At 48.9% G+C, this 23,742-nt stretch overlaps 1 protein-coding gene across 1 annotated transcript in view; it reads right to left on the bottom strand.

The window, feature by feature from the left end:
- Nucleotides 1–12,802: 12,802 nt before the first annotated feature.
- lrmda (leucine rich melanocyte differentiation associated) overlaps nt 12,803–23,742 on the bottom strand; it is a 249,172-nt gene continuing 238,232 nt past the window's right edge. The window contains exon 7 of the mRNA XM_084461593.1: nt 12,803–12,979. Within this exon, the coding sequence (XP_084317719.1) occupies nt 12,900–12,979 (80 nt within the window). The 3' untranslated portion in view covers nt 12,803–12,899. The remainder of the gene's footprint in view (nt 12,980–23,742) is intronic.

Here is a 23,742-nt window from a genome sequence, read left to right as displayed (position 1 = left end):
GATGCAGATCGATCCCACTGAAATTGATTGATCAGCCATTTAGCCTGGCGATGTGTTTACAGAATGAAGCCACGCGGCGGCCTCCCCCCTCTCTGCTACTCCTCTCCATAAAACAGGACAAGCAGCACCTCTGGGCCGGTGTATAACTCTCGCCAGTGGCAACAAAAAGCACGCTATCGGAATATGAACCATAAAAATGTAATCATAGCGTAAGGGGACCCGTGTGTAAACCTTTATGATTGTGTACTTTATTCTCCTATCTACATGTCCTTGTGTGACTTGAAACGCTCTTACAGTACCTGCTGCTCGCCACAGGGAGAGCATTTGTTCACCTTATCTCCACTTCACGGAGCGGTCTTTCACATCAAGGCTTCAAATAACATTCAGGTGGAAACGCACTTGAGTTGATTCTGAGGAAGGCTAAGGAGGCCCGCATCTACGCTAACACACCTCTGGGATGTTAGGACTGTGGAAATGTGTACCCTAATACAGCTATATTTAACAATGCCCTTCTGTAGATATGTATTGAGATATGTATGACAGAGGGACTCAAATGGTCCGGTAGAATTGTATGTGTACAGAGTGAGTGGCGTAAACCTCCCTAATAATATAGACTAGTAGTGCTACTGTAAGAAGTGCTTTATAATGGCCATGGCTCTGCAGTAGTAGAGTACTGTGTATATTCGGTGACCTCTTCAGTCCTTGGGAGAGTCTCTGGTCCCTTCCCCTTCAGCCCAAACTAGCTCTTCAGTGTCTGTCTGAGAACACGAATCAGCCATCATCAGACTGCACTCCCCTCCCCTCCCCTCCACACCTCAGACCAGCTGATGAGAGTAGGCCTCGCCATGCCTGCCATGTCTCTCATTAACGCTTTTACACAGCCAGCCACGGTGAGAGGGTGTCAGGTTGCCAATAATATTTACTGTCTGACAGCACACGAGGGGGGGGGGGGCAGGTTCTGAGCATGACAGCCTCCTGAGTTTAAGAGATCCCTGCAAACAAACTCACCAGAAGTGTCCAGGCTTCCCCCAAGCTTCCACGCCAGTAGCGGGGAGCCGCTGGCGATGGCGTACGACACCGTGGCGCCGTGTGTACGTTACGTCTTTAAGCCCTAACGCTAACAAAGCCAGGGTGCCGCTCGTCTAAATACAAACACAGCTGCAGTGAGATCAGGAGTCGTCCAAGCAAGCTGTCACTGGGAGCCGCGGAGATCTGCTTTGAACTCACATCAAGCAGGGCGACAATTTCAAACGAAGAACGACATCAAAACTGTTTTTCTGAGGTTTAAAAAGCTTTGCACAGGTTGTTTTTTTCTTCTGCCTCTTTTTGTTTAATGTAGCGAGTAAACAGAACATTTGAGATGTCATTATGGGCCATTTGGTAAAGCAATAATGTGTAACATAAAAAAAATATGTGGGGGACCAAGCAGGAAGTGCAACAAGGGCATCAAAGGCAACAAGTGAAACACGTCATAGCCGCGTTTGAATCCCTACTGCAGTTATGAAAATCTGGCATACGGTTCAGAATAAACACACTTCCAGCTTTGACAGGTTGGTGGCGCTAGAGAGTTTGAGGTGTCGACATCGACCTGGTGACAGGGGTCACTTGACTGTCTCCGATGAGTGTGCCTAATGTGGTTTTGATGCATCAAACCATTACCGAGATATGACCACACTTCCTGTTTGGCGGCTTAGACGCCGATTTCAATAAGCTGTAACGAGCGAACGCTTTTGAAAATTCCAAATCCATGTAAGATTTTAATAGACATTGGTCTAGATATTGTGCCTACCGAGATTTTCTGAAAATTCCTAGGAGGAGATACATTTTATGTGCACAAAATCCGAACTGGTGGGAAATCCAATATGGCGGAAATTGACAGCACAGGGTGCATTGAACTCGGCTTGAGCAAAGGATTCCAACGGTACCTTGTTATTGAAAATCGGACATACGGGTCAAAAGTTGCGTGCCTAAACGCACCTCCAACTTTTGACACGTTGGTGGCGTTAGAGGGTTCGAGGTGTGGACATGAGTCTTGGTGACAAGAGTCATGGAAATGGGCCCCATACGGTTCTAGGGGCTGCCTTGACTCCCATGGCAGAAGAAACAATATTAAGAAAAGGTACCAATGGTGGCCTACGCAGCTTCGCTACAAATATACAGTATATATTCCAGAGGAACTGCTTGCAAGTGAAATGAATGGGTAACACTTTACAATAAGGGTACATTGATAACCATTAGTTAATGCATTATTAAGCATTAAGTAACAGTTAACTAATGTCTCTATTAACCATTTACTAATTCTATTTATGTTAACTAAGGTTAACTCAACTAACCCTAACCCTAACCTTAGCTAAGGTATTAATTAACATTAGTAACCTAACCTAACCCTAAATAAGCATTAGTTAAAAGTTAACTAGGGTTAGGGTTAGGTGTTTTTTGTGAGCCTTATTGTAAAGTGTGACTAATGAATGTATAGGGTATAGGAGATATTGAGTTCTAAGTCCATCCATGACTGTGATGATTGAATTTCCATGACATTGACATGAGAGATGTTGACATCAATTACTACATTTCCCTTTGACCCCCCAGTGGATATCAGCTGGGGTGTTGTATGAGTCAAACACACACACACACACACACACACACACACACACACACACAGACACCTCTGATCACATCAGTTTGGTCCCCTGTGAACCACAAGCAAGAGAGGCAGTGACAGTGAGAGAGAGAGAGAGAGAGAGAGAGAGAGAGAGGGGTGAGGGGGAGACAGAGGGAGAGGGAAAGAGAGAGGGAGAAAGAGAGAGGGGGAGAGAGAGGGGAGAGGGAGAGAGAGAGAGGGAGAGGGAAAGAGAGAGGGAGAAAGAGAGAGGGGAGAGGGAGGAGAGAGAGAGAGGGAGGGGGAGACAGAGAGAGGGAGAGGGAAAGAGAGAGGGAGAAAGAGAGAGAGGGGGAGAGAGAGGGGAGAGGGAGGAGAGAGGGAGAGAGAGAGAGGGGGAGACAGAGGGAGAGGGAAAGAGAGAGGGAGAAAGAGAGAGGGGGAGAGGGAGGAGAGAGAGAGAGGCAGAGAGAGAGAGGCAAAGAGAGGGAGAGAGAGAAATGCACAGATCTAGTGATCCAGCTCCATCTCAGCTCAGCCGTGATAATAGTTTCCATGACGATGCGGCGTGCTCAGGGGCCCAGTGCCAGCCCAGATAAACAGTGATCCTTCACCAAAACAAGAAGGTCATTACAGCAGCTTGTCAAATCAATGCTGAGAGTGTCTGCCTTGATTAAGCCATCTCCCCTCAGCTCTGACACTGTGTCAATAGCAGCAGGCCCAGAGTGGAGTGGAGGAGTGGGGGAGGGGTGGGGGGTGTGGTGTGCCCCCCCCAGTTCAGATGATTGGAGTGAAATAGCCATCAGTCAGGAAGCCGGGGTGGACTAATCATTCCCTGTGCTGCCTATTAGAACTACATGACAACTCAATCCTGTTCACGGAGAGCGAGAGAAGCAGGAGAGAGAGAGAGAGAGAGAGAGAGAGAGAGAGAGAAAGAAAGAGAGAAAGAAAGCAAGAAAGGAAGAAAGAAAGAAAGGAAGAAAGAAAGAGAAAAAAAGAAAGGAAGAAAGAAAAAGGGAGAAAGAGAGAGAGGGAGAAAGAAGAGAAAGTGACCTTGTATCAGTATCATTTGAGGCTGAATTAAATTGGCAAGAGCAGCTAATCTTTACCTGGGGGCGATTAACAGGATTAAAGGAGAACAACAAAGGAACCGGGGCGTTCTGTTTTTTCTCCTCTCCTTCCCTTCCAATGCCATTGGTAATTGTGTTTAATGTCCTCCCCTGAAAACCTGCTGGATCTTTCCTTTGTCTGATGCTGTCACTCTGCTTCATGCTTGAGTGTTTGATCTGGTATCTGACACACAAACAACCATGGAGAATCATCAGACTGCTTGAGGGAACATTTAGGCCAGGCTTCAAACCCTTGTTATCGTCTTATTGTTCATGTATTATGAAATCACAACTATATTTATTATTGTTCATGTATTATGAAATCACAACTATGTTTATTACCCCCTAGCACCCCCTTTATAATGGAGGTCTATGGGCCTCTGCTAAAATCTATGATAAACATGCATTTTCAAGGCAGGAAGCGAAGGGTGTGATCTTACCGCTGTCATTATGCTGTCATGTGAAATATATCGCATTCTCAAACCGAATATTGAAACAAAAGCTCCATTTGAGCCAGAACTATTTTGCCGAACGCACTACACCATACCTTTCGCACTGTAAACTCCCGCCACACGTTATAGAGAGCGCGAGCATGCGCGTGCGCGGTAAAGCTAGACGATTGTTTACGTCCTCCTAGCCATGCCTAACACATCAATACATGGGGATGGAGATTCATTTCACAAGACAATACTGAGACCGGTAAGGGGCTTCCTGGCGCTTCCTGCCTTGAAAATGCATGTTTATCATCGTTTTTAGCAGAGGCCCATAGCCCTCCATTATAAAGGGGGTGCACGCACAGAGGAAAAAGGAACTAGCTTACTACTGCACGGATCGGTTAAATGTTGGTGTGTACGGATCGGTTTCATTGAGGACCATGGACGGCGCCACCCACCCGTACACCGACACATCCCACCCCCCGGTTCCTACGCCTATAGATGCAAACAATTAAATCAAAGAACTTGCTCGAACGTGTGATATTTATTCGATCTAGACCTAATAATACATACAGCGAAAACATCCGAGCAGGGTTTTCAGCTGACTGATGCCAACAAGAACATGTAACATGTCCCCCTCGTCTAGACTTAAGTATCTTTTCTTTCGAATTACAAAACGATCCATTATGAATGACTGACTAACGTACGAGCACACTCACATCAGCGCGACTCGTCGTGCGAGGCGAGCTGTTAGGCTCGTAGTCATAGTAACCAGACCAGACCCCACCACGCGCATGTAAATCGCAGGTTAGGCTACCTGTAGCACGAGCACACAACCATGGGACCTGATTATGAAGAGAGAATGGCGATTATGAACTTTTACTTAAAATATACCCAAATGTTTTAGGGGGCTTAACCGGGGGTAAGCAGATTTGTGACAGGGCTATAGCCCCGCCTAGCCCCGGTGTAGCGCCGTCCCTGTTGAGGACAAAGCGACATTTGAGCTAAACTTGCCATGACAGCGGCGTTCCCCTTTAAGTTAATGTGATTTCCTATGCTATACACTACCCACATTGACTATACAACTCTTAAGATAATTTGTCTGATGTTATTAGTAGTGGGAACTGAATCATATCAACCTCTGATCTTCAATCTCTGATTTTCTCACCGTTCTTTGATTTTCTGTTTTCTCTGTTCTCACAAGCTAATCAATATGTTTGGAAAGTTGAACAAGGTTAGTCTCATCAGAATCTGGGAGAAACAGAAGCAGTAATACCCAAACGTTAGGGTTCACGGCTGTGCTTTACCCACACAGTAAGAACAACCAATAAACACTCAGCTCCATGGCGCTCACGCCAACCTCGCTATGTAGATCAATAACTTATGCTATTGGCAATAAATCACCACGCTTGTATCAGAACGGTGGGGGAGCAGTTTGCTATGAGAACTAGTTTCTCATGTATGGTGAAGACAGGTACCTGTGGTGCATGATTCCCACACTAACACACATGTGTAAGGCCGGGTAGCCACTGAGGCTCAGAGGGACACTCATGTCAGTGTTGATTAAGTGATGGAGGCTAATTGAAGGAGCTAATGAGTTTGGTGAAGACATCTCTAGGTCTGTAAACTACTGTAGGTTTTGTTAGAGGAAATTGAATTGTAACAATGTAATATTTTACAATTTTCAAGGTGGCAAAGATCTTTTCAAACACTTCTGTATGGTGAATTGTTACCAATTCATTTCCTTCTTTAAAGAATTCGGTCTTTCGCCACCTTAGAGAGTCGAGCAGCCTTTATGTGTGTTAATCTGAAACAGTACAAGCAGCTGAGTGATGGAATTGGTGTGTAGGCTACTGTAACAAGTGATATGTAAGCAGAATGTGAGCCATGTTTGTGACTGTGATTTTCTGCCTAAATCTAACAAGCCATTTATTATATCAAGCTGTGAAAACACATTAAGTATTTGCAACAGGGTCTTCCTGTGCCACCGTGCTTCCGATTCATTTCACATATTTACAACGAACCAAACTGCCATCCCAACACTCAGGCAGAAGACAAATGAATGGTAATATCTCACATTCTCATATTATACCCATACAGTAGAGAGAGAAAAATATACCTAAAGGATGAACTTCCCTTTGACCAGCAATATTACCACCATAAATGTGGAATTGGGTCCCGTAAATAGCTGTTCACCTTCAGAGCATTCATGATTCAAGGGTTTTATTTGTGGAGAGCAATACCCCGGGGGCTCGTTCTCAACTGTCCCAGCCACCCTCTGTGTCTTTAAAAATGGCCTCACGAGAGATCGCCCCCCTCACCTCCTCCTCACCGCTAGTCGCGGCTGCGTGTCAGAAATCTACAGCTTCTTGTATGTCATTGTCATCAGGCAAGGCCAGGCCTACCCGCCTCCTCCGCTGGCCTGGAGAGGACCCTGGAGACAGGATCCCTGCCGGTCGGAGGAAATGCCACGTGTCCTGACAGACAACACAGCAGAGCCGCCCCAGGCCCACCTCAGGGCTGCTCATGTATACAATTCATACAAATGACTGATGATTTGATACACACCATGACCATTCTGAACAACAAATGTACTGTATAGCTTCTTCTGGTAGACAGTTATTTACATCATCCTATATTCTCAATGCTCTGTATTTTTATTTGATCATTTGCTGATCTGGGAATCTCAATATGTTTTCTACAGTACATGTGACAGGCCAAGCTATGAACTCCTTCCCCGAGCCCAGCCTCCCCTGGGGGCTTTTCTTGTTCATGCTCATGTTTGGTCGTCAGGTACAGCTGTCCCCCCGGGACCAGTTTGAGAACGGGAGTAAATGTCAATATTTCCAGCATTTTCCTATGAAACGTCTGATTGACCGAGTCAAGCGTGTGAAGCGGACCCTTTGGGGTGTCTCTCCGTGTAAGCAGAACCGCGGTCTGCAGGGCCCAGAACCTTCAGAACCGGGGTCTGCAGGGCCCAGAACCTTCAGAACCAGGGTCCGCAGGGTGTAGAACCACAAGAAGCACACATGCCGTATATTGTATGTTAAGTGCCAAATCGCACCCTACACAACTTTGCTCTTTTGTCAAATAATAATGAGATTAAGGTTTTGATTATACAGACGATACACACATATGTCTGGTTGATTTTCACGTCTAACACCTGTTCAGGGCTGGTCCTGTGTATGTAGGTTGATGTGACACTGACTAATGAGTAAACAACCACACATGTGATGTAATAAGACTGAACAAACATGAATGATACATGAAATAAGATGCAGCACTGTTGACACTGACACTAATTAATGTTATTCATAAGATAGTTACTATGCACCCCCTCAGGATGGATAAATTAATTATGCTAACAGGGTCATTTAAATACCTTGTTTAAAGTGAATATCATGCAATAAATGGCACAATAATTACACACATGATCTAACAAGAAGACACTGACAAGTGGGATTGAAGGAAGCCCAGCGTCTGGCATGAACATGAAGTCACACATGCGCACACACACACACACACACACACACACACACACACACACACACACACACGCACACACACCCGTACACGCACACGCACACACACACACACACACACACACACACACACACACACACACACACACACACACACACACACACACACACACACACACACACACACAGAGTACCACTCTCTAAAACACACCTGCTACTTGAAAGGATCACTAACACCAGGTAACAAACTGCTGTCCTGGACACCATGCTCGTTTTGAGCAGTAAATAGGATTTACAGGCCTGTGTTATTATTTAGCATTATTCATCTTCTCTGTCAGTGGCACATTGCAGGGTAATAGAAACGCCAGCATGCTGGCTGATTTACTTAGTAAAATGTTCATCTCAAGGCTTGAGAGGCGTGATTGGAGTCTGTAAGAGTAACGGCAGCTCATGCATTATGTAGTCGGGTCTGACGCGACCTTGAGACAACCCAGCGTGGACGATATATTACCGGCAGAGCGACCTTGCCGAGTCCCGAAAATACATCTGATGCATTTGAGGATGTTTTACAATGCATTAGGAGCCTTTACATGTGCTGGGCTGAGCTCAATTGACTTGCTAATACATTTCACAGGAAGAGTTTAATGTGAAGATAGAGACAGAGACTTTTGAGCGTTCACAATAGCAGGGCCCTGTTCTACCGGAGCAGGACAAATGAACGTCTGCTACTGGATGATGGATAATAAGAATTTCTATCCAAATTCAAGGATCTTCTTAAAAAAAACACATGAACCGAGCTAATTCGATCACAATGCTCACCTGGCAGGCTTGATTGATCTGTCTTCTGAAGACAGAGTATGGAGAGCATTTTCCCACAGAGTGATAGGACTACTAGATCAATATTCTCAGTGTTGGCTAAGCTGTAGCAACCTTTACAATATCACTCCTTATTGATTTCTCTCCTATAATTGTCTGCGTTTGATCAAATTAAATTGTTTTCCTTTCACAGCAAGTGCATGTCAATGACATTTCAGAAACACTCCATCCTCTTTGACCTTGACCTAATGCAGAGCGTAGGGTTAGAACAGGCCTTCAGAACATAGCCATTAACATGCATTTACTGTCCTAGTTTCTATTGTTCTACCTTTCTGACCTAAAAGACACATAGGAGTGGGGGCACATACTATTACCATATTAAAAGGGTCATAATTATAGAGGGAAGATGACAGATGTTCTCCCTGACAGACAGAGTGCTATTTTCTCTTAAAGCACATAGTCCATTTTGATGTAATTGGCAGTGGAATTATTTATGACGTTAATTGCCACATTATCGACTGTCTGTCAGCCTGGCGCGTCAGTCTGTCCATCTTTCTTAGCGGAGGGAGCCAGCTCAGCTCAAAGCACGCCGACAAGCTAATTACTGCGTCTCCCCCCTTATGACAAATGCTACTCATCTGACACTGGGCCAGGAAATAAGACCTTTATTTTTCTTCTTCTCAGCCTTTCTGTATGAAGCAAGTCAGCTCGGGCAGATATCTGCAGGTGCAGTGAGAGAGAGAGAGAGAGAGAGAGAGAGAGACAGATACAGGGGGGGGGGCAGATGCAACTATCTCTAAATCTCACTCCATCCTTGGTCTAGTATCAGTGTCCAACTGTCACTCACAAATACTCTAGTTTGTCCTTCCTGTCGCTCCCTCCCTCTCTGTAAATTTGCATTAGCTTGTGTCAATCACTCAAAAGGCTGAGCTGATATCTGATGACTGAGGATGATTTGTCCTAAGTTTCTCCAACAGGCCGTCACTCTGCTGTGCCTTTTGGGGGAGATGAGGGGTAGAAGGACGTCATGTTGCTGAAAAAGATCTCAGCTTTTATTAGATTTTTTACTGTCCATGATTTTGGGACTAAATTGCAACATAGAAACTGTGAAATAGCATGGTAGTCTTCACGAAGGCTGCTAATGTTAGAATCACGCAGGCCGATGCTGTTCACTGACTGCACAAGAGTCTTCACAGTGCAAGAGTCTTCACGGTGCACGAGTCTTCACAGTGCAAGAGTCTTCAGAGTGCAAGAGTCTTCATGGTGCACGAGTCTTCACAGTGCAAGAGTCTTCACGGTGCACGAGTCTTCACGGTGCACGGGTCTTCACAGTGCAAGAGTCTTCACGGTGCACGCCGGCTACAGGGAACAGGCGTGTGCAGGAGCCTGCAGGGCAGGTACAGCAGAATGTCACTGATCTGCTCTGATGAGGTCGCCCGCCATTTGCCCACCCAGGAACTGCCCAGGAAGCACTGCTGCTCGAGGTCAAACAGGGCATCGCCCACAGGTTCCTCACGCACACACACACATGCACGCCCACACACACACGCACGCACACACACACACACACACACACACACACACACACACACACACACACACACACACACACACACGCCCACGCCCACGCCCACGCCCACGCCCACGCCCACACCCACACACATGCACACACACAGACACACACACACACACGCACACACACGGCAGGCATATGTCTACCACTGTGAAGCACGTCCTGCCCATCCCATAATGCAGTTTGTGTTTGCGCGGCTGTTCGGGAGATGCGATCCTGACGAGGATGGGAAGTGACACGCACCAAACTCAGCGTGTCCCCCCACTAGCTCCGCTGGCTCGGGGCCTGTCAATTCCGGCTCCGTCAGTGGAGCACTGGCTCAATGGCGGTGCCTCTGACACATGTCACAAAGTTTTAAATGTCTGCTCTTTTCAGCAGGATGTGCCGGGCGCGCACGGCTGCAACCGGGGGGAGGATGACATTTTGTGTCGCGCGGGGAGAGCTTGTTGTGGCTCCCCCTCTTCCTGGCTCCTCCAGCTGTCAGTTGCCGTTTCCTCTGAACATTTCAAAACCCGGACAAATAAACCTTGTCATTTCTGAAATGCCGACACTAGTGACCGCGGCTCCCAAACGCCGTGTCAAGGAGGGATACGGCCGCATGGCCTCGCAGGTGGAGAACTCATACTCTCTCTCTCTATCACACACACAAACTCACACACACACACACACACACGCACACACACACACACACACACACACGCACGCACGCACACACACACACACACACACACACACACGCACACACACACACACACACACACACACACACACACACACACACACACACACACACACACACTCACACACAAACACACAGCAAACATGGTGTGGGGCTATCTCTGACCTTTCCATCATCTGTCTGTTGATGATTGATGTGCTGGACTGAAGCTCCACATGGGTCCTCAGCGTCCAGGACCTGACCGTCTCCCCAGAGCGTGTCTGTTTGCGGACGGGCGCGTCTCAAACAGCACTGACAGTAGGAATCACCTTGGCTAAAATGAGTGGTCAGGAGAAACACTATGCCTTAATTTAGACAAAACAAAAATATTGGAGTAGCCTCGAAGTCAGACTTCATCGTGAAAACTATGGATTTTTCGCAATGAGTGCAACAAGGGAACTCCAAGTGTGAACACCGTGTTCTGTTGCTGCTTAAGGGCGGCTTTGACCATGTTTCCATTATAACTGTATTGGTCTGGAATGATGGATGAATATAATGAAACCCATATCATCATCATCTTGCGATTAACGTGATAAACTCGCGATTAATTGACTAGCCACGAACCTAGCCACAAACCTGACCAACCCAAGATTAATCTACTAGCCTACTAGTACCAATCTACTATCAGGTGGTTGTGTTGGTGGAGGTTCTGCATGTGGTGTACATACTGTATGTTCAGGTGGTTCTTGGTGGAGGTTCTGCATGTGGTGGATATACTGTATGGGAGCTAGTGAGATGACAATGGAAATACTGTATAATAATGGTCAATGGGAATAGGCACTACGATGACCATACTTATATAACAAAACTGACATTTCCAAAGGATACAAGACACAGAAACATCGTTCTTAATTTATATATTTTGCAATCAATAAAATAATGATGGACTTTAAAGGGTAATGTTCAAAGGATCACCTACACAGTATAACAGCATTTCTTCATGTCCGTATGGCTGACCGATGATTGTACAGAGAAAAATCAATAGGACCTTTTACACATGATCATGATTATGCTAAAAATGCAAAATCCAAAGCCATACAATTCAGACATGCAGGAATATTTCCTCACGGAATACATCATAGGTTACAAGCCTGGTAATGTACTGCAAGTCCTTCTGAAGAACAGCTGAGGTAACAGCAGTATACCCAGCAGTAAATCACTATCATCACATCATTTCATGCAGAACACTATGTTGTTAAAAACTATATTGGTAAGTTGACTTGGCAGATTCAGAGGAATAATTTGTTAGATATAACTGTAAGATAATAGTCTTTGGTCACCACTGTGTTCATGATGGCTCATTATGGAATGTTATTGGAGTGTCTCTAAAACTTACTGTAACATACACATCCCGGAAAGTAATCCATTGGATGAATGATTTATGTACCTTCATCACTTAACTTCAGTTCTATATATATTTTATATAAATAAAAAAGTGGTTACGACTTCATGTTGAAAACTGAATGTTAAAAACAGGCCTTGCTTCAGACTACAGTCATTACTAGAGAGGGGATACTGTACATCGTTACCTAATAAAAAGACACAGTTCAAAGAATAATTCTGGGCTGGACTAATGACCATGTCCATCTCCCAGCACTCAGCTCGGCACAGGCCCAGGGAAGGCTCAGGTGTGACCTTTCACCTCTGCTGACTGGCGGCGGAGGACAGGTGATCCATCATGGCTGTCAGAGCTGGATCTGCCCGTCACCGTGGCAACCGTGCGCGCCTATGTGTTTGTGTGTGTGCGCCTGTGTGTGCACCTGTGTGTGTGCTTGTGTGTGTGTGTGTGTGCTTGTGTGTGTGTGTGTGTGCCTGTGTGTGCTTGTGTGTGTAGGTGCGTGTGTCTGTGTGTTCGTGTGTGTGTGTGTGAGTGTGCAGGGTAGTTGGACTGCTGCTGCTTACAGGCGATCATGTCAGCCTGAGTGTCAGTGCTCACTCTGGGAGTGGAGAGTGGAGCTGACAGGGGAGGCAGGCTTAGTGGAGGAGGGCGCCGCCACCCCCCTTCAGCTGCCTGCAAATGTCACCCTGACAGTGACGGCTGGGGGGATCGTTTCACCACACTTTCTGCTTCAATTAAACCTGTGCCCAACCAGGCCAATGAGGATAGGGGACGATATGGTCTGTCTATGTAAATAAGGCGTGTGTCCGTCCGTCCGTCCGTCTGTCTGTCAGAGCTGGTCGTTGCGGATGAATCGGTTTCCCTCTGAGTGTTTGCCGTAGTAGACGTAACGACATTTGGCGAACACGCCTGGAAGGGAAGAAGAGAACGCAATTAGAAGATGAGGGATGGTGCTGTTGGACTGACATGGCCGGCCGAGGTAGGTAGATGACTCCCCCTCTCCCACAGCTCTGCAGGATAGCGCGGGTGTCTGCACCGGTTGATACTAGAGAGAGAGACTAGTAGAGAGACTAGCACGGCCTGACAGTGTAATCTGTCATGGCCGCCTCCCTGGTGGGACTACAGTAGGAGGTGTGTGGGTGTGTGTGTGTGCGGGTGTGTGTGTGTGTGTGTGTGTAGGTGTGTGTGTGGGGAGACGGCATCCTTCTCACTCGCAGAACAAACAGAAGGGAAACAGCATTTGGCCCGAGGGCGTCTAGACAGTAACGAGCCCACTGCCTGGCCTCACCATCACCAGACACACACACAGACACACAGACACACAGACATGTGGGGGGGCAATTACTACCACGATCAATGCAGAGGGTCTCTCTCTCTCTCTCTCTCTCTCTCTCTCTCTCTCTCTCTCTCAGACACTCTCAGCGGACACTTTTCGGAAACTCACCACCACCCTAATATATTACGACCATAATATATAGTGTAACCATAATACCTGTATATAAATATACATTAGAAGTAAAACACAGGAGGTTTCCTCATGGAATGAAACACTCTCAAGTTGGACGGTCCTGCACCTCCAACCTGCCGTCCAGAGAGAGAGAGAGAGAGAGAGAGACAGAGAGAGAGAGAGAGAGAGAGAGAGAGAGACAGAGAGAGAGAGAGAGAGAGAGAGAGATGCTGGGCTCCGGTCTCTGATAATGTAACAGCGCTCGGCGTGGCCACTTGAGGAACGCGGCGTCGGTGTCTAGGTGTCACCGGTCCAGATGAGGCAAGGACGAGCGGCGTTAGTGCCGTCGATGATCCTCGGACAGCAGAACGGACACGCCCCCTCGCCACGCATCAAGATCTAGGCCCTTTTCCAATATGCATACTTGTCTATACTTGTGTCCTTGTGAACTTGTGAAACGTCATCAGTCGGAGCCCAAGTACTGTTCCAATTCAAAAGGACGCAAGTCCCAAGTCCGCATCAAATGCCAGGATGTGTTCTTGCTCCGCCCATTTTATCGAGGATGCATCGGAGCAGACTTGTGTGGATTTGAGACAGCCAGATATCCCAGAAATCATTTCGCATCAAGAGGCTGTGCTAACGGTTGTTAGGGCAACACCATTGAAAATGCCTATCTAAATAATCTATCTAAACTAGTAGAAACAGACGTTGTTTGGATAAAATGTTCACATAATTGGCTTCAATGGTGGTAATTATCCGCAAGAAAGGCTATGAAAACGTAACAATATTTACTTTAAAACTGTTTAAAACGCTTTTCAAAATCCTAGCAATGGCGGCTGCCGGTGTCCACACAAAAAAGCCGAGAAGGTGACAAGGTCAACAAGGACGCTGCTGTTTGGCTGAATGACTGAACTTGCGTCCTCCCGTCCTCGGGAGTTCATACTCTGATGCGAACTTCCAAAGTCCGGACTAGCAAGGACGCAAGTCTCAACTTGTGCGAACTTAGTATTGGAAAAGGGCCCAAGAGCATTAGGCAGGTGGGGGGGGGGGGGGGGGGGGGGACAGGACGGGGGGGACCGAGACAGAAGGCAGAGGGGATGCGCTCGGAGAGCTACCAACCAATCGTGTGATCCGAGTAAGGCATTGTGGCGGGTGGACAGGGACGGGCCCCGGGAGCGGCAGGGACAGCGAGCGCAGACGGGGACAGGGACGCTGGTGCCGGATTAGCGCCAAGCGTATTCCCACGCCGTCCTCGAACGCGACTGACGCCAACACCTCACCCCGTCCTCTCTCACTCTCTCTCGCCCCATCCTCTCTCTCTCGCCCCCTCCTCTCTCTCTCTCTCTCTCCCCATCCTCTCTCTCTCTTTCCCCATCCTCTCTCTCTCTCTCTCTCTCTCTTGCCCCCTCCTCTCTCTCTCTCCCTATTCTCTCTCTCTCTCTCTCGCCCCATCCTCTCTCTCTCTCTCACCCCATCCTCTCTCTCTCTCTCCCCATCCTCTCTCTCTCTCTCGCCCCCTCCTCTCTCTCTCTCTCCCCATCCTCTCTCTCTCTCTCTCTCGCCCCATCCTCTCTCTCTCTCTCTTGCTCGCTTCAAAGTAGCCTCCGCTAAGTCACACACACATGGACAGATAGACACACACACACGCACACGCGCACGCACGCACACAAATACATGCACACACACACACACACACACGTAAATGCAAACACACGCACATACATGCACACACACACACACACACACACACACACACACACACGCACACACGCACACACACAATTTCCCCCTGATGTCAGTGCAGTCTCCCTCCCAGCAGTAGAGGGAGGTGGTTCTGTCAGGCAGGGAGCAGAGCAGAACACCGACCCGGGGACGAGCAGAACACCGACCCGGGGACGAGCAGAACACTGACCCGGGGACGAGCAGAACACTGACCCGGGGACGAGCAGAACACCGACCCGGGGACGAGCAGAACACTGACCCGGGGACGAGCAGAACACCGACCCGGGGACGAGCAGAACACCGACCCGGGGACGAGCAGAACACTGACCCGGGGACGAGCAGAACACTGACCCGGGGACAAGCAGAACACTGACCCGGGGACGAGCAGAACACTGACCCGGGTACGAGCAAAACACTGACCCGGGGACGAGCAGAACACTGACCCGGGGACGAGCAGAACACCGACCCGGGGACGAGCAGAACACTGACCCGGGGACGAGCAGAACACTGACCCGGGGACGAGCAGAACACCGACCCGGGGACAAGCAGAACACCGACCCGGGGACGAGCTGAACAACGACCTGGGGACGAGCAGAACACTGACCCGGGGACGAGCAGAACACTGACCCGGGGACGAGCAGAACACTGACCCGGGGACGAGCAGAACACTGACCCGGGGACGAGCAGAACACCGACCCGGGGACGAGCAGAACACTGACCCGGGGACGAGCAGAACACTGACCCGGGGACGAGCAGAACACTGACCCGGGGACGAGCAGAACACCGACCCGGGGACGAGCAGAACACTGACCCGGGGACGAGCAGAACACTGACCCGGGGACGAGCAGAACACCGACCCGGGGACGAGCAGAACACTGACCCGGGGTCAATCAGTCAATCTAGATCTGGACTTTGTAGAGGAGTCATTTCCTCTCATAGCCCGGCTCACTTGAGGTGATCCAAACACAGAAGTGTGAGGAGCTGTCACCTCTGATAAAATCCAGGACCGGCTCCATGCCTGCTTGCTCCCCCGGTGTGTGTGTGTGTGTGTGTGTGTGTGTGTGCCACTCAGGATGGCTCTGGCAGAGAGGAGGGGAAATGAATTCCGTCTGACGCACTTCGCCCGGGGATACGTGCTCGCGCTCACAGCTTAGAGACCCGCAGAGACCCCCGCTGCCTGGGGGGGGGGGGGGGTTCCTACAGAGACAGGGGGCAGGCAGGCATCCACAGGGGCAGTAAGACTCAAGCTAGCCCCCCTCCTCTTCAAAGACGACAGGCTAGGCTAGGGCCCTCAGACTCCACCCCCCCGCCGACCGCGCCACGACCCCAGGGAGCGGTCACCGCGGCGGCACGGCCAATCAGAGGGCTGCGCGCGCTCTTGGACCGCCCCGGGAATGACATCCTCAGAGAGACGCGTGGGAATGAGATCCAGACACAGAGAGGCGGGGCGGAGAGAGCAGAGAGAGAGAGACACTGAGACAGAGAAACACAACGAGGCGGCCGGGGGCTCGAGGGTCTGCCCGCACCCCAGAGAGGGAATCATGTAAAAGCTTCTTCAAAAATACTGTACCAAGTTCAGCGCAGTCCGATGAGCTGATACTTAATAACAACTGGTTGAGCGTCAAACCCTGGCGTACAGTGAGAGGCTGCGTTTCTGTATCCCTGGCCTGCATCTCTCTCTCTGCTCTCACCCCCACTCTCTCCTCTCTCCTTTCCTACCCTCTTCTCTCTTTCTGTGGAGGGGAGGGGGGGGGGGCTTCTGAGAACAGAGAACAGCCATTAAAGTGAAAGATATTTAAAAAGAAAAAAAAAGATCTGGGAGCTAATGTTTCCATCATGTGTCCTCTGGCGCAGGAACAGTCAGGCCTTTGTTCTGTTCATGTCACACAGCACCTTGTTCTTAAAGGGGCGCGATGCTCTCTTGTCTGTCTTAAAGGGGCGCGATGCTCTCTTGTCTGTCTTAAAGGGGCGGCGGATGCCAGGAAAAGCTGTTCATCCAGAACTGTTCAGACCCGATTACACGGAACACAGGTTCTCTGGATCTGGACTCGGTGGGACAGCATGGCAGCACCACTGCGAAGGGGACCATACAGAAACCATGTTGCGTAAGCAGCTCTAACTCATTCACAGTTAAAACCTGGTCCTGATGTATACAGTATCACAGCAATACATATTTTCATTGAACGACATTCAAGCACCGCCCCTATCAGTTAAAGCACACTACCTTCTGAAGTTCAGCTATCTCTGTTCAGTTCTAGCCGAGCGCAGAGTGAATGTTCACTGTCTTTACTTAAGACATGTGGGAGGGACAGAGTTTAATGATTGCTCCCGGTCATCAATATGTCAAGGAGAGAGATATCCGAGGGACGGAGATGATCTATTCTACAAGGGACTCCACTCCCTCTTTCCTAGCCCCTAGTCCTAGTCCCCTTCTCCCCCCTCCCCTCTTGTCCTCTCCTCGTCCAACATTCTCATCCGTGCAGTCATCCATCAGGTTAATAATGCTGTGGCCAAGAGAAAAAAAAATCAATTAACAATGCAATTAAACGTAGTGTATTAAACGTAGTGTATTAAACTTAGTGTATTATCTCAGAAGGTTGAAGCGATGCAGTGGAGGAGTAGACAGGGGAGGTGAGTTATGGGCCTGGGCAGAAGCTGCTGTGAGCCTGGCCTGTTGTTGTGGACGCTATCCATCTCTCTCCGTCCTTTTCATCCGCCCGGCGCAATGTCATATGAGGAGTCGCCTCCCTCCGTCTGTCTGCTGCATCTCGCAAACACACCCCAGCCCGACGGCAGTCCAGACGCCGGTTATAGCGTGTTATAGCGTGTTATAGCGTGTTATAGCGTGTTATAGCGTGGCGCATAAGTAGTATAGCAGTAATTGCTCGTAAGACACGGGTTAGGCGTGCGCAAGTGGACTACAGTGGTGAATGACCGCTTGGGCGGACGGAGGCCATGTCTCGACGTCGTCCAGCCTGTGGCCTTGTCTTTGTGCTAGGGTTAGGGTTAGTGTATTTGTGCTAGGGTGAGGGTTAGTGTCTTTGTGCTAGGGTTAGGGTTAGGGTTAGTGTCTTTGTGCTAGGGTTAGGGTTAGTGTATTTGTGCTAGGGTTAGGGTCTTTGTGCTAGGGTTAGGGTTAGGGTTAGTGTCTTTGTGCTAGGGTTAGGGTTAGTGTCTTTGTGCTAGGGTTAGGGTTAGTGTCTTTGTGCTAGGGTTAGGGTCTTGTGCTGGACTCTGTGGAGATGTGTTCATACAGTACACTGTGAGTCTGAGAGCATCACTCACTTTCTACACCTAATAAACATGCATGGACCAACTCTTCCCTTCAGAGAGAGAGAGAGATAGAGAGAGAGAGAACGAGAGAGAGAGAGGTGTGTGTGTGTGTGTGTGGGAGGGGGTTGCTCATGCTGGATTGATTAAATACAGGTCCTGGATGTGGATTTCTTCAGATATTAAGTCAAATAAGGCCTTAGTGTACAGTAAATGCGTGTGTGTGTGTGTGTATATGTAGCTGTGTGTGTGTATGCGTGTGTGCAGTAGGTGTAGGTGTGTGTGTGTTTGTAGCTGTGTGTGTGTTTGTGTGTGTAGCTGTGTGTGTGTGTGTGTGTGTGTAGCTGTGTGTGTGTGTGTGTGTGTGTGAGTGTGTATATGTAGCTGTGTGTGTGTGTGCGTGTGTGCAGTAGGTGTGTGTATGTAGCTGTGTGTGTGTGTGTGTGTGTATGTAGCTGTGTGTGTGTGTGTGTATGTGTGTGTATGTAGCTGTGTGTGTGTGTGTGTGCGTGTGTATGTGTGTGTGTGTGTGTGTGAGTGTGTGTAGCTGTGTGTGTGTGTGTGTGTGTGTGTGTGTGTGTGTGTGTGTGTGTGTGTGTGTGTGTGTGTCTGTGTGTGAGTTGGGCTCCAGATGAAATAGCTAGGTTCTCGTGCTGGCTTGTCTGGAGTGGAGCAGGTCTGAGCCCCGAGCTGAACGCTGAACCCAAACTACTGACAGCTCTTGACACAAACACCCCCCGCATGCTGGGTCTCTGGCCTAGCCTGGCTCCGCCCACACGTCTGCTCGCCGTCAGACAGCCCTACTGGGGACAGCGGGATGACAGACTTCTACACCCCACTTATTAAGAGGTTATGAATATTATGGACTGAGTATATATATATATATATATATATATATATATATATATATATATATATACACTGTACTGTAGCATTATACAGTATCTACTGTATATAGCCCAGTGTATGCAAGTGAAATGAGACTAATCATAAAATGATTGTCTTCGACATAATCATCACTGAAAGCACGAGGATGCTACAGTACGAGAGATCGCTAGAGAATGTGCGCCTTCAATCCGCCCGGCCCGTGAAGTTCAGTGCAGCTGAACAGCAGAGTCACCCGTCTCTCAGGCCTGGCCTATAACTTACACACTTAAACTGACATTTGTCCCTTTCCAATAAAAACTATTTAGTCCATTAAACATAAATAGCTGTCATTATGATGCATTCCTGGGACCTGGGGCTGTCTCCCCCACTCCCCTGGCTGCTCCCCTGGCTGGTCCCCTGGCTGGTCCCCGCAGCGCCTGCATGTTCTCAACTTCAGCGTATTGATTAAACTTTTAAATGGCTGCCATATAACCCAGGGACATCGGGATGATTAATTTGCGTCAATGTTCATCTGTAATTCATTAGCCATTTATACTCCCCACATCCACATGGGCTATCAGGCAGCACATTTCTCACCCAGGCACCCGGGCTGAGGAGCACGAGGGAGAAGAGGAGGGGAGGGGGATAGGAGGAGAGGAGAGGGGAGGGAAAGGAGAGAAGGGAGAGAGAGAAGGGGAGGAGGGGAGGGATAGGAGAGGAGGGAGAGGAGGGAGAGGATAGGAGGGGAGAGAGAGGAGGGGAGAGAGGAGGGAGAGGAGGAGGGGAGGTACAGGAGATGAGGGAGAGGAGGGAGAGGAGAGGAGGAGAGGAAGGGAGAGAGAGGAGGGGAGGAGGGGAGAGAGAGGAGAGAGGAGGAGAGGAGGGGAGACAGAGGAGAGGAAGGGAGAGGAGAGAGAGGTGGGAGAGGAGAGGGGAGGGAGAGGAGAGGAGGAGAGGAGGGGAGAGAGAGGAGACAGAGGAGAGGAGGGAGAGGAGGAGAGGAGAGGTGAGGAGAGGAGAGAGAGGAGGGAGAGAAGAGGAGAGGAGGAGAGGAGGGAGAGAGAGGAGACAGAGGAGAGGAGGGAGAGGAAGCTAGGGGTAGGTTACACTACACACACGAGAGAGGGAGTGCTCTATGTCTACATGACCTACTGTATACTGCAATTTACAACATACAGTAACACTATTAGTAGAATAACATTTTAACATAGGAATACATCGTATTCCAACATAATACTATGTTCCTGTTTTTCCTGTCGGGGGGAGGGTAGAATAGTGTTTTATCACATTATTGACATCTGAAAAGCATCCTGATCATCTATCAATAGCTCCATTGATTGGAATTTGCATACAGTTTTTAGCTAACAAGGCTTCCCGTTGACATGACAATTCATCACGCAGGAGACACAGTATGCTCATCTCATTAGCCTGCCACATCGACCTTCACTGGCCGTGTGACTTCACACTCCAGCCCTGGCCGGTCAGTCAGCCAGCAGCCAGCAGATGGTCAGCTCCAACACCACAGACTCCAGGAATATAACGCTTTCATCATTTCTTCACTCTGATAATACAGACGTCCAGGGCGGTCGGTGCACGCGAAGGTTTCACTGGCCTTTTGTTTTGACTTTATTGTCAGATCTGGGACTTTTACTCAGGCTACACATTATATTTATTGGGGTGGAAGATTCCAAGTCTGGGACAAGAGTGAGAGAGAGAGAGAGAGAGAGAGAGTGAGTGAGAGAGAGTGAGAGAGTGAGAGAGAGAGAGAGAGAGAGTGAGAGAGAGAGAGAGACGGATATGGATTTAGGAGCCGTGTGCATGACTCATGTACACAGAGGGCCAAGACTGACGGAGAGTGGAGAGGAAGATGGAGAGAGCGCGGGGAGGGGGGGGGGGGGGTCGAGGGAGAGAGCAGTGGGGAGGGGCGGAGTTGAGGGAGAGAGCGGAGGGGAGGGGCGGAGTTGAGGGGGAGAGCAGCGGGGAGGGGCGGAGTTGAGGGAGAGAGTGGAGGGGAGGGGCGGAGTTGAGGGGAAGAGCAACGGGGAGGGGCGGAGTTGAGGGAGAGAGTGGAGGGGAGGGGCGGAGTTGAGGGGAAGAGCAACGGGGAGGGGCGGAGTTGAGGGAGAGAGCGGAGGGGAGGGGCGGAGTTGAGGGAGAGCGTGGAGGGGAGGGGTGGAGTTGAGGGATTTGCTGCTGCCCAGGGCTGATAGGCTGTCATGGAGGGGTTGCCAGGTCGTGGCTCAAGAACCCCTGATCAATACCATCTTGATACACATGGCTTTCCTTACAGGGCGAAAAACAACAAACATCTATTTACTGTTTAATGGTCTCTGTGGTGTTTCAGGACAGGCCTGGGATCCGTTTTTTAGCTGCGACCAGCAGCTCTATAGATTGCTCTGTCGGTTGGCCCACAAAAATGTCCCCAAAAGTGCAATGTTGCTGTTGTCCACAAAATCATTGAGGCACCACAGCTCTTACTAATCCATTAATTAGACAAGAGAGGAGAAGATTCAGTCAGATTGAGAATGCTTGTAGCCTGCTGGCACTAATAGCTCGCACGTGGTCACAGCTACTGCCAATTCGCGCTTCTTACATTATCAGTGGAGTTTTAGCATCAGGATGCAATACAGAACACTGATGGCCACGGTTTGAAGCCCATTTCCTTTATACATACAGTACAAGGTACATTCAGCCTGGTTTCCCTCGCTAGCTCCCCCTCACCCCTGGGAAAGTAATGTCCTATTATTGTCAGCCCACTAGATGACGAGAATCAAAGCTAGTAAATTGAGAATGGTACTACACGCTGATGCATGATGCTCAGTTACAGCCCTGATAAATGCCTATCACTCTTTGTGCTTCCAACTTATGAGGACGACGACAAGGAAATTGAATTCCGGGGAACATAAATTTTGACTGAAGAAAGAGATTACGGTGTGTGAGGAGCCGCCTAATGAAAACTGGTGAAATTAATTCCGCTGACATTTATTCTACATAGAGGTGCGGAGGAGCCGGCGTACAGTAGCTCTGTGGGCCGGAGATAAGGGGAGAGACGAGGGAGGTGGGACACTCAGCCACTCTACAAAGACCCAATCCCCCTGGAATTACTTCCTCAAGGCCTGCAAGACCGTAGAATACAGGAGAATTACAGCACGCACACTAATATTGATGCTATGTACTGTACTGTGCATGTGTGAATAGCCAAAATACTAATTTCAGCTTGGCTTTATAAATGGGTATTACTGTTGGAGCTATTGAAAAGGGTTCTCTCTAGCCGATCCTTGAAGGCATCTATAACAAGTAATGATTCTCTGGTAATCATAGGTAGTAATTAGTTCTGTCAACAGGCAGACTACAAATCACCAACGCAGCCCGACTGGACGTTGATTGATCGTATTCTTCATTACATCCCGGTTTTGTAATTAAAAGAAAAGCACAGATAAGTGGTTCAAACCTCCAGCTGAAGGAAGAGAAAAAAACCCCACAATTAGCGATTTGGCTGCTTGCATTAATGGCGCCCTTAATACGAGCGGACGGCCAGGCGCTCGTTTAAAGTTTAATCACCGAGACAGATTCAATAACAAAAGAGTGTTATATTAATCACCACAAAGTGATAACTGCACTCCTCATCCCTTTGACATTGGAGGGAAGGATGAATTAATGACGCTCTCAATCTGAACACATTAAATAATAATTATCGGGCGAAACAGCACGGAAGGGAGTTGATAATGAAGAAGCCCATTGTCAGGTCAATTACAACCACATCAGCTGTTCATAAACCAGACAGCTCTCACTAGACGGCCATGTAAGAAGGACAATAGTTACATTATCAGAACTGATGATACAGTTCAAGTAACCGTTGGGAGAATGGTTAGGGAGAAAGTTATGCAGTGCTTTCACTCGTTTAATCAAGCAGTGACCACAGGGAAACCTCTCCAGTAAATACGAGCCTGCCATACCCCACAGGATATGAAAGTGACATCTTTCTGTCACTTCCCTCCACACAGATACTCTCAGCTGGCCAGCGCCCAGACCTCTCGGCACCAATCAAAACATGACACGACGACGACAACGGTTGGTTCTTCCAAAGCAACGTCGGTTGGCTGGGTGCCAAGTTCATCCCGAAGCCACCAATAAAGACAATGATGGACTTCACGCATCGCCGGACAAAGTGGCACCTCGCTACCTGTCACACGAGATTCCCGTCAAATGAAAGGCGGCCGGCGAATATGGCCACAGGAGGAAAGGCCACTGAACGTTACCCGCCACCACCAACACCACAGCGCTTTGGACGACGGCACAGCGACTCCTGCTTGGGACTTTTCTGCTTTCCGTGTCCAGAACCATCACCGCAGGCCACTCTGCTCCT

Source organism: Borostomias antarcticus (genome assembly GCF_949987555.1).
Source record: "Borostomias antarcticus genome assembly, chromosome: 2".
Taxonomy (NCBI): Eukaryota; Metazoa; Chordata; class Actinopteri; order Stomiiformes; family Stomiidae; genus Borostomias; species Borostomias antarcticus.
This window is presented reverse-complemented; position numbering and strand designations above follow the sequence as displayed.